The 10,160-nt window shown below is 37.5% G+C and overlaps 1 protein-coding gene across 2 annotated transcripts in view; it reads right to left on the bottom strand.

Moving 5' to 3' along the window:
* Window positions 1-292: 292 nt before the first annotated feature.
* LOC103592480 (hydrocephalus-inducing protein homolog) overlaps window positions 293-10,160 on the bottom strand; it is a 144,774-nt gene continuing 134,906 nt past the window's right edge. Inside the window, exons 18-19 of one of the 2 annotated variants that reach the window (XR_550664.1) lie at window positions 3,925-4,163; window positions 293-566 (exon numbers count right to left, since the gene is read on the bottom strand). Coding sequence is in view for 1 of the 2 variants with exons in the window: in XM_008575221.1 (XP_008573443.1) it covers window positions 3,921-4,163 (243 nt within the window). In the remaining variant the exon portion in view is untranslated. Of the gene's footprint in view, window positions 567-3,920; window positions 4,164-10,160 lie in introns of those variants that run through there. The other variant, XM_008575221.1, reaches the window with a different exon arrangement.

Genomic DNA, 10,160 nt, shown 5'->3' with positions numbered 1-10,160 from the left:
GGATGCTCCTCTACCGGAGACTTGCTGGCTGGTTCCTGTCGACCCTGGGAATGAAAACCTGCTTTAAATGGTCCTTTAAGGTTGTGTTCATGGTAGCTATAGAAACAAATAGAAAACTGAGCAGAGCTGAACCTTGAAAGCAATGGATGCTGCCATGGTAACTTGGTGCTGTATGCAGTCCTAGAGAAACCACATCCTTCCTCAAATAAATGTCAAAGGACTTGCCTAAGAAACAGATACAGCAAAGATTTATGTAGAAGAAAAATAGCTTCTAAATATGCTGTCCTCTTACTCTTGGAATAGCAGAATAGCCTTCGAGTATCACATTGATCGTCTGGCCTGGGTACAGCTCCATCCTGACGGGGTGGAGCTGAAACACGGGGCTCTGTGGGTCCCTGGGCTCCTGGGAACTTTTGGACTGGCGCTGGCCATCAGTATGTCCCTTCTTAACCTGTCCCTTCTTGTTCAGCTTGCCCTGGGGACAGAAACTGTCATTCATCCAGAACAGCTGTTGGACCCGACGTCCCTTGTTGGTCAACTTGAAGCGGTAATAATAGGTATCCAGGCTGGAAAAGAAGAGGCAGGTGTTGAAAGGACTCAACTTAGGGATGCTCTGTTCAGCTCTACATCCTTGGGACTTACTCCTGTGGAGGTATTTAAAAAGTGAGCAACGAAATATAGACATTCTTTTTAAAAACTGTAGGAAGACTAAGTCAAGATGCTATGAGGAACTACCATCACAGTGATGGGACTAGTATCTACACAAGGTAGTACCTACTCAAGGGGCCAATAGACTTGGAGTCATGGTGCTGGGTTTGGCCCCAGAGTTGCCACCACCAGATAAGGGGCTGTGAGAAGGTGGCCCACTCACATCCCCAGTCATCCCCAGCAGGTCACATTTGCTGCAGGACACACAGACACAGTTCACATGAAAAGCACTCTAATTTATGAGAAATTGTTCTGAGAAGTGAAAGAAAATCAGAATACCTACTGGAGAGGAAGCGTATTTCAAATTGTGTTGAGTTAATTTCTATTGACTGAGTGAAACGTCTTGATGGTGGGCACAATTTGAAGAGAACTTTGAAGAGAAACAGCACATAACCTCTAAGCCTTAACAAAGGTTGGGAGGACTGCAATGGGCCAGAACACTATCTGGATTGGTCACTTTTCTCAGACTAATGTGCTTTATAGACGTCGCTATTTCATTCATTCATTCATACATCCATCTATTCCACAAGTACTTATTAAGGACCTCCTGATTGCCTGGCCCTGTTAAAAAACTGAGATTTTTAAGATCTTAGTGATGGTTCAAATGCGATTTTTTTTTTTACTGATTTATAGGCTTACCTTAAAAAAATATTTTTTTCAGGGAAAAATCTCATCTCAGCACTGTTTTTTATTTTTTACATTTTACTAGGCTTTGAGATTTCATCCCATCTATTCGTCCTTAGGAAATGACATCATATTTAATAAGTTGAAGCATCAAAGAAATACTCAGAAGGAATACTTGTCAGCTATCAGGTATAACGACTTCTATCTAAATATGTATCCACAGGGCATGCCCACCGGAGTATCTTTACCTGGCAGTTTAACTTTATGGCTAACGTTAGGCATTTGGGGGAAATAATAAATAATATATACTGTTTATAAACTAGGCAGGACCTCTGTTACTTATTCACAGTATATCTTTCAATCATCACAGCAACCTGGTCATAATAAGTGTATTTACTCCCATTTTATAGATAAAGAAATGGGAGTTCTGAAAATCTAAGAGAGTTGCCCAAAAATATGCAATCAAGGAGGGATGGCATAGAGGAATTCCTTTAGACCAGATGTCAGCAAGCTTTTTCTGTAAAGGGAAGAATAATAAATATTTTAGGCTTTTGGGGCCACATGGTCTCTGTCAAAACTACTCAACTCTGTTGTAGCATGAAAGCAGTCAGAGACAATACGTAAATGAATGGGTGTGGCTGCATGCCAATAAAAACTTAATTTACAGAAACAGGCAGTGAGCTGTAGTTTATCCACTCCAGCTTTTTTTTTTTTTCCTTTTTGTCTTTTTTACTAACTGGTAACGGGATCACAACCCTCAGTGTTGCCCCCGTACCAGACCGGGACCAGCAACGGGATCGCAACCCTCGGTGTTGCGCCCGCACCTCGCTCAGCCAGTGAGCGGGAACCGGTCTGTATGTGGGATCCGAACCCTCGCCGGGAGCGCCGGCATGCTCCCAAGCGGCGCACTGTAGCAGTGCACCACCGGGCCGGCCCCTATCCACTCCAGCTTTTGATCATTCTTCTGGAGATTGCTGGCATCATGATTTTATGTCAAATAAATAAATAAATAATAGGGTTAGACAGAGGTGAAATAAGCAGCTAAAAGATAGTTTGCTTTTATATTCATAGAAAACTGTTAGCTAACCCTCCAATTCCAAACAAGTGTCAGAATGTCCTTTGGGGGCTATTTGATACTATTTGTAGATTAAGAAGAACAGGTAATTGGTCTGGTTTGCAGTATATTGTTTTCTATAATTATATTTGCATTCACTTAAAGAAATTTGAAATTAGAAGCATTGGAATGCAATGACAAATTGCCTTAGCTTATGGCTAATAGGCAGAGAGGAGGATTTTTATATCTAGTTGACTCAAAAAATATAATTTTATATTTGTCTAAGGAAATATGCAATTCAATGATCTGACTTGCTTCTTACTTAATCCTCTGTTGGTTTCTGATATTTTCAGTCAAGTCCCATGATCTGTAGATGGGACAGAGAAAAGGAGGCATGAATGGGATTGTGGGGAGGGCTCCTAACTGATTACTGTCAATCACATCTTCTCTGAGTCTGACATGGTTTCAGGGCTTGTTAGATTTGAAGGCAGAAGGAGCATCCTTCTGAGATCTGTTTACAGGACTGCAACAGACAGGTGCAAATTCAACTGGCTCCCAAGAGTCAACTAGTGATAGCTGCATGACTTTGCAGAGGAACCAGGAATGAATCCCCACACATATTCTCTTCCCTCAGTATTCAAACCTCATACTTTTTTATATCCACATTTAGATTGTTCTGCTCAGAGGTTTCTATACTGTACCGCTTTTTATTTAATATTTAGACCCTCTAGCTTTTCTTGGGTGATCAGGTGAAGCCAACTGCAACCATCTCAATTGCTGGTGTTATGATGTGGAGGCAAGGAGAGGACATAACACCAAAAACAGCTACTAGCTTTGCAATATTGGATAAGATACATTTGCAATAAATTTTTACCTTCCTAGGTATACTCTATTTAGGTTACCACTAAGATCTATCTATATCTGTATTTTCTGCATTCATGGAGAGGGATTTGTAGTGTATTGGAATAGAAGAAGAGAATTCGTGGTTGAAACTCTAAATTCACTACAGAGAAGCCACTATAAATTTGAGAGAAGAATGTACTTCCTACAAACCATCTCTTTCTCTAGCATAGAGGGACACAGCTTGGGGAATATAACCAAGCTATGAAATCAATTCACTCACATACACACACACACACACACACAAAAAAAAAAAACCAGGGGGGGGGCGGGGAAGAAGATATAACAACTATACTTTCATGAAGTTACTACAACAAGCAAACGGAAAAGACATTCTTGGGGGGGAGGGGAGAGAGGGAGGAGGGAGGGAGGTGTCGGTGATGGGCCATAATAATCATATACAGTGTATATTGACAAAATAAAAATTAAAAAAAAAAAAAAATAACCAAGCTATGACTAGGAAATGTGTTCTTGTGGTTGATGTACCAACCAGGAGTGGGGAAAGTAAAGGCGGGAAAGGAGAGGGACTGAGAAAGTTAGTTCTATTTACTTAAAAATGATTTTCTAAACTAGAGGCAACGCTCAGCTTATGCAACATATGTGACCTATAGAAACAATGGTCCATGATATTTCCCTACCTAAAATGTGCCCCCAAATTGAGTTCTGGAGCAAAGGGCTTATCTGTAACAATGGTGGAACCAATTCCTGAAGCCTGGACAGGGATCTGATAGGTGTTGCTGTTTTCTATGTCCAAAATGACTGTGTCGTTGAATGTCAGCACATCATTCAGGTTGGCAATCAGTGCCAGTCGAACCTCAGTTTCTGGGGGAACCATGCCTTCATTGGGTTCAATCGTCCAAAGGGATTTTTTGTGTGCCTGCAACACAAGATTACAAGTTAATAGGGAAGATATTCTTGGCTTTTTATTGTGTACATGTCAAAGCCCTCTATACTTCAAATGGCTGGCACTGGGGAATTTAACATCAGAGGCAAGCATTATTTTTTTGAATCAAAGCAGCTCGATGTTTGTTGGCTTTTCTTTTTTCAAAAAGCAATCTGATTCTAAAGAGCAAACCTACGATTCTACTTTTGAATGCTCTGTGAAGAGACTTTACATCTCTTTCCCAAGATGACAGGCCAGTTCTCTAACAAGTTCATACTAATTATCTGCTGTAATATCCAAATTCTGAGATACCAACAGACGGTACAACATTCTTTCTGAAATCTGGAATTTTTAAAAGAAATGTTTTTCAAATGCAAAGTTTCTAGAGTTATAGTGAGGATGAACAGCTTTCATTTACAAACACAGTATAGGAAGTCACCCTGATTTGTACCATTTCATAATAATTAATAAAATTTCATCAGCTAAAAATCCAAACTTACTTTGAAACATATGATAAGACTAGATTACAGAGGTAGAAGTAACTCCCACTAAACTGTTCCTTTTAACTGCTTAGATCTTCATAACTCACTCTTTCCTCCATAAGGTCTTTGGCACAATAATACCTTAGTGACACCTATTGGGACCATCATATCTTAAATTGCAAACCCTCCCCCATTACTCCTGATCACCTTTACCTTTTTCTATTTTTTCCCTTCAGTACTGATCATCTTCTAACATAGTGCATAATTTACTTATTTACCATAATTATTGTCTGTCTCCTTGCACTGGGATATAAGCTCTACATAGAGGAGATTTTTGTCTTTTTGTTTGTTTGTTCACTGATACATTACCAGAATCTATAACTGTGCCTGATATATAGAAGGTGCTTAATAAATAGTCGATAAATGAATGAATGTATCTGCCTTTTAACCAAACTCTTTGATGATAGAGAACTCACTTCTTATATAAGTCAACTTATTCTAGATTTTAACAGCTCAAATTATTAGATATCTCTTCCTTATATTAAGTAGAGATATGCCTTTTTAGACCTTCTACACATTGGTATTTGGTCCATTCCCTTGGAGCTACATAGAATAAATTGGATTTATCTTTTTTGATTAAAAGACCTACAAATACTGAATCCCAGCTTCAGAACAAAATCTCATATAGCACAATCAGGCTCCAAAGTAAGTTGGAAATTTGGTTAAGGTGTCAAATCATAAAAAATGACTCATGCTATAAGCATTTTATTTAATCTTAAAATGTAATTTCTGCTTCTTTGATAGTAATCTGTCTACTTTCTCAGGCTGTTTTTAAGATTTTCTCCTTGTCTTTGAATGTTTGTAGTGCAGGATCACTATACTATCCAAGTATGGATTTATTCTCATATCTTGCTTGTAATAAGCTATCCTTCTAGAATTTTTGTATCTTTTATTTCTGAAAATTCTCAACCACTTTCTGTTTAAATATTGTTTCTGCCTGGTTCTCTCTCTGCTATCCTTGTAGGACACCAATTGCATATGTGTACAACTTCCTAATAGACCCTCCCCGTCTCTTAGCCTCATCTGCATTTTCTATTCTTTTGCTCTCTCTGCTTCATTTTGGATGATTTCTTCTGAGATATCTTCCAGTTCACCAATTTTCTCTGTAGCTATGTTTAATCTGCTGTTAAACATGTCTATTATGTCCTTAATTCTGTATTTTGTATTTTTGAATTTAGGTCTTGGTATTTTACATTTCTTTTTATAAGGTTTTCAGCCTTTTGAGAGTTTTTACAATTCTGACTATGACATTCAACTTATGAGGTACCCACCTAGTCTCTTCTAGTCATCTGCAAATTTGATGAGCAAATTGTTTTTAGGACTTTTCAAGTAAATATAGCAAATACATATTCAATGGCTCCGAGGTCCAGGTGATATGGGAAATACAAAAATGCCCCCCCGAATTCCCTTCTCTCAAGGAGCTGACAGTAATGACATTCAGGAGGCCAATAAGTAAACAACAAAAATGCAAGTCAGAAGAAGGCTGGGGTGAAAGTGCCTCAGAAAACATAAAGAACAAGATGCTTTTTTTTGTTTGTTTAACAGTTTTACTGAGATATAATTGACATATACACTGCACATATTTAAGGTGTACAGTTTGACAAGTTTTGGCATATGTATATACCTGTGACACCATGACCACAAACAAGATAATGAACATATCTATCACCCCCAAAAGTTTCTCAAATTTGGAAAAATTTGAGCCATCATTTCTTCAAATATTTTTCCTTTTTACACCCTCCTTTTTATACTTCAATTATTCACATATTAGGCTTTTCAGAGTAGTTGTATAACTCACTCATGTGCTGTTAATTTTTTTAAAAAAATTATCTATTCTCTGTGTTTCATTTTTTGTGCAGTCTCTATTGCTGTGTCTTTGAATTCACTAATCATTTTGTTTGCAGTATCTAATCTGTCATTAATCCCATCCAGTGTACTTTTCATCTCATACGTTGTAATTTTCATCTCTAGGAGTTTGTCTTTTTTATATCTTCTATTTTGAACATGTGGAATATAATTATAACTAATGTTCTTATCTGTTAATTCTAACATCTTTGTCAGCTGTTAGTCATTTTCAATTAACTGCTTTATCTCATTCATATGGGTTGTATTTTCCAGCTGTTTTTTTAAAATTTAATTTAATTTTATTAATATACAATGTGGTTGATTTTTGTGTAGAACAAGATGCTTTTCCAGTGCAGAGGATGTTGAAACACTTTGACAAATGTACCACACACACTTTCTTTTACCCCCAAATATGAAATTGAGCTTAATTGTCAGGTGGTGAGATTCCTAATTGTATTGTGCTATTGGTTAATAAAATTCTAATTTACTCTACTCTAATTACATATATGAGCAATTATCTCAAAATTAATAAAAGGCATCCTTTCACTATTTTGATTGCTACATCATTTAAATCAATTCTGACAGTCCTGTTTTATTTTGGGAAAGACAATACTCAGAAATACTTATGTGGATTAGTCTTCATAGGAAATGTTTAGTGATTACCAATAACACACTGAGAAAAGCTGAAAAAGAAGAGACATGGAGATCATTTAGAAACTTCCAGCACAATAACTGAGAGGAAAAGCCAAACTTTCCATTTCACTGGAGAAGAGTTTACTCATTCCCTCGTGAATTTTCCCTGGCTCCTCAGACTCTTCTTCAGAAGAAGTACTTCCAAGTAAAGCATATAGAAGAAAACAATGTATTTAAGAACAAATGTAAAATTCACTCTCTGAGCTGGACTTCAGAGGACACTCTTTCTAAAATTACCTTTCTGTTTTATTTCTATGGTGTACTTCTCTTTGCAAAAGGAAAAGAGGAAAAATGTAAAAAAACACATGAAGTTCTATGGGGGCCCAGGTACAATGGCAGCTATGAATCAGAAACTTCCTGACAAACTTAGGTTGGGTTTGGAATAGAGTTGCAGTGGTGATCTTTGTAAATGAGAAGATTATACATTGCAGACTGCAGGCAAGAGTTCGAGATTTCAGCCAGGCAGAATCTCACAGGGTGCCAGTGCCTTGGAATGCCATCGAAATCCAGGTCTGGCCCCACTGCAGATTCAGAAGCTGGATTTGATCAGCGGGTCCCCATGGTCACTCTCTTGGAAACAGGCTCAAAGGAACTTCAATAAGTAGAATCTAATGTTTAAACCAAAATGTCAATTTCCCAATCTACAACTGAAGACAAATCCTGTTAGACCAGAAAGCTAGTTACATTTTCTCCTGGTTTGAAAGTCTATGTGAGAAATAAGCAAATCACATTTTAAAATTTAAATGAGTTAAATAAAACAAAGAGTAACATTTTCAAGATTATAAATTGTATATAAGGAGGATGTACATGAATGATGATGAGAAAATTTTATTTTAATTTTGATATTAATGGGCATTATAGATTTAACTCTAAGTCAAGAGTCCTAATATTATGAACTTTAAATATGGAACATCCCTAGAAACAAAGAAATAGAAGAAAACAATTACACACTAAATACCACACTAGATAAACTAGGGCCTGGATGGAGATATTTGTATGATAATTGCCTCTATCTGAAGGACATTTGTGGAAAAAAATACTGAATCTTGCATGACTCAGTCTATTTTCCAAAATTTTCTGTATAACTTTCCTATGCATAGTAACTTAATCCTAGCAGAATACTAAAATATCAAGAAAACAGTAAGAAATCTCTGTCTTTCTACAACATTAATCTGCATTTGCTTATAGTTCTATATCAAAATATTAGTAAAAGATAATAATCCCCATACATTTAATTTTCAGGATTGTAGGCCGATTATTATTGGCAGGAGAAACTACAGGTATTGAATGTCACAATATTCTGTTCATATTTAGGGTCAAAGAAATAATTTCTAATGCATCTTCTTAATTTATCAAAAAAATTTTCTTTTTGCTCCAATTCAAAAAATTTTTTTCAACGGTCCCAAACTAAAAACACTAAAATCTTCTAACACATTAATCATAGAAAATGACACAAAAATGAGTTCTAAAAGAGCTATAAGTGAAAATTCAATTTTCTATAGATATTTAAGAATGGATCAAAGTAGCTTCATTTAATCTAGAGTTTTTTTTAATGGTAGATAGGTGTCTTTGACATACCATTTTTAGTCTGCCCTACACAATCAAAGAAATACATGGAAATATATTTCTCATGCTTGAGTAACCAGCCCTTCTCCTTTCTTAGAACTACTTGTCTTTCTTACTTTATAGTTTATAGATTCTAGGCTACTGTTTTAGGTAATGTAATGGTAACTGCTGTTACAGAAAGAACTCTGATGCTCAATGGCTTAATATGATAGAAGCTTATTTCTGTACCACATGAATTCCAATTGGTGACAGAGGAGAGGATGAACTTCTGCTCCATTAAGTCATTCAAGGACCCCAGCTAAACAGATTCTGATTTATTTAACTCATGGCTTCTAAGGACACTCTGGACTTTGACATCCAGCTGGCCAATAAAAGAAGAAAGGGAATGGAGGGTCACATGTTAGGATTTTATGCACATCGCTTTGGCCCTGGGTCAGAACCCAGCCATGTGCCACACCCAACCCCAAAGGAGGCTGCGAAATAGAGTCTAGCTCTGAGTCCAGAGTAAAGGGAGAGGGCCATGGTGAGCTGCTACATGCTGTCTGCAAAACTGCCACATCCTCAGGTCTTCCCCCAGCTCTCCCACAGCTCAGATTTTGAAAGGTGAGGAGCTTGCTCCATCAGAACACAGAAGTGGAAGAATAACGTGGCATTTCAAATCCTCTGGGAATTGCAGGCCCACTGTTAGGACAAGTGGAGGAGCAGCTAGGAGAGAAAATAAGAAAGTTCTGGGCGAGAAAATCTCACTGTTGGCCCTTCTTCCCAAATTTGTGGCCTTAGTGCATTCTACATAGCTTTGCCCATTTACGAGACTCAGTTGGCAATCAACACATAAATCAATGTCATTTTTGTCCTTCCTTTATCAAAAAGAAAAACATCTTTCAAAGAGGGTCTGGTCCATGTCATCTTTCCCATTCCAGCCATTTGTTTTCCTCCTCCAGCCAGTAGCATGGGTCAGTCTTCGTTCACAATGAAGTGAGGATGTCACCAGCATAGGTGCTATTTCAAGTCAAAAGATGGTATGCGGACCATCTTTTGATGGATGCGGATCATTTCTATTCTGATTCCTGCTGACACAGGTTGGCTGCTCTGGAGAGAAGACCTGAAGTTGCTCTCCAGGACTGAATTGGTGTTTTCTTTTTGATGAAGCTTATTAATCAATGCTTGGCATAAAACCAGACAGCAAAATATATTATAGAATCCAAGAACAAGGTGCATTAAAACGACAGACGCTAAAGTACTAGATTATCCTTGCCAAAAGTCAGGCTTTAAACTGCTCTAACACCCTTGAGTCTCTTTGACTTTTAGGGGTGTCCTTTGCTTTTAGAGAGGACTTGGTCTATGT

The sequence above is a fragment of the Galeopterus variegatus genome, unplaced genomic scaffold (genome assembly GCF_000696425.1).
Source record: "Galeopterus variegatus unplaced genomic scaffold, G_variegatus-3.0.2 Scaffold1157, whole genome shotgun sequence".
NCBI lineage: Eukaryota > Metazoa > Chordata > Mammalia > Dermoptera > Cynocephalidae > Galeopterus > Galeopterus variegatus.
Note: the sequence above shows the minus strand (reverse complement) of the source record. Positions and strands in the feature narration are given on the sequence as shown.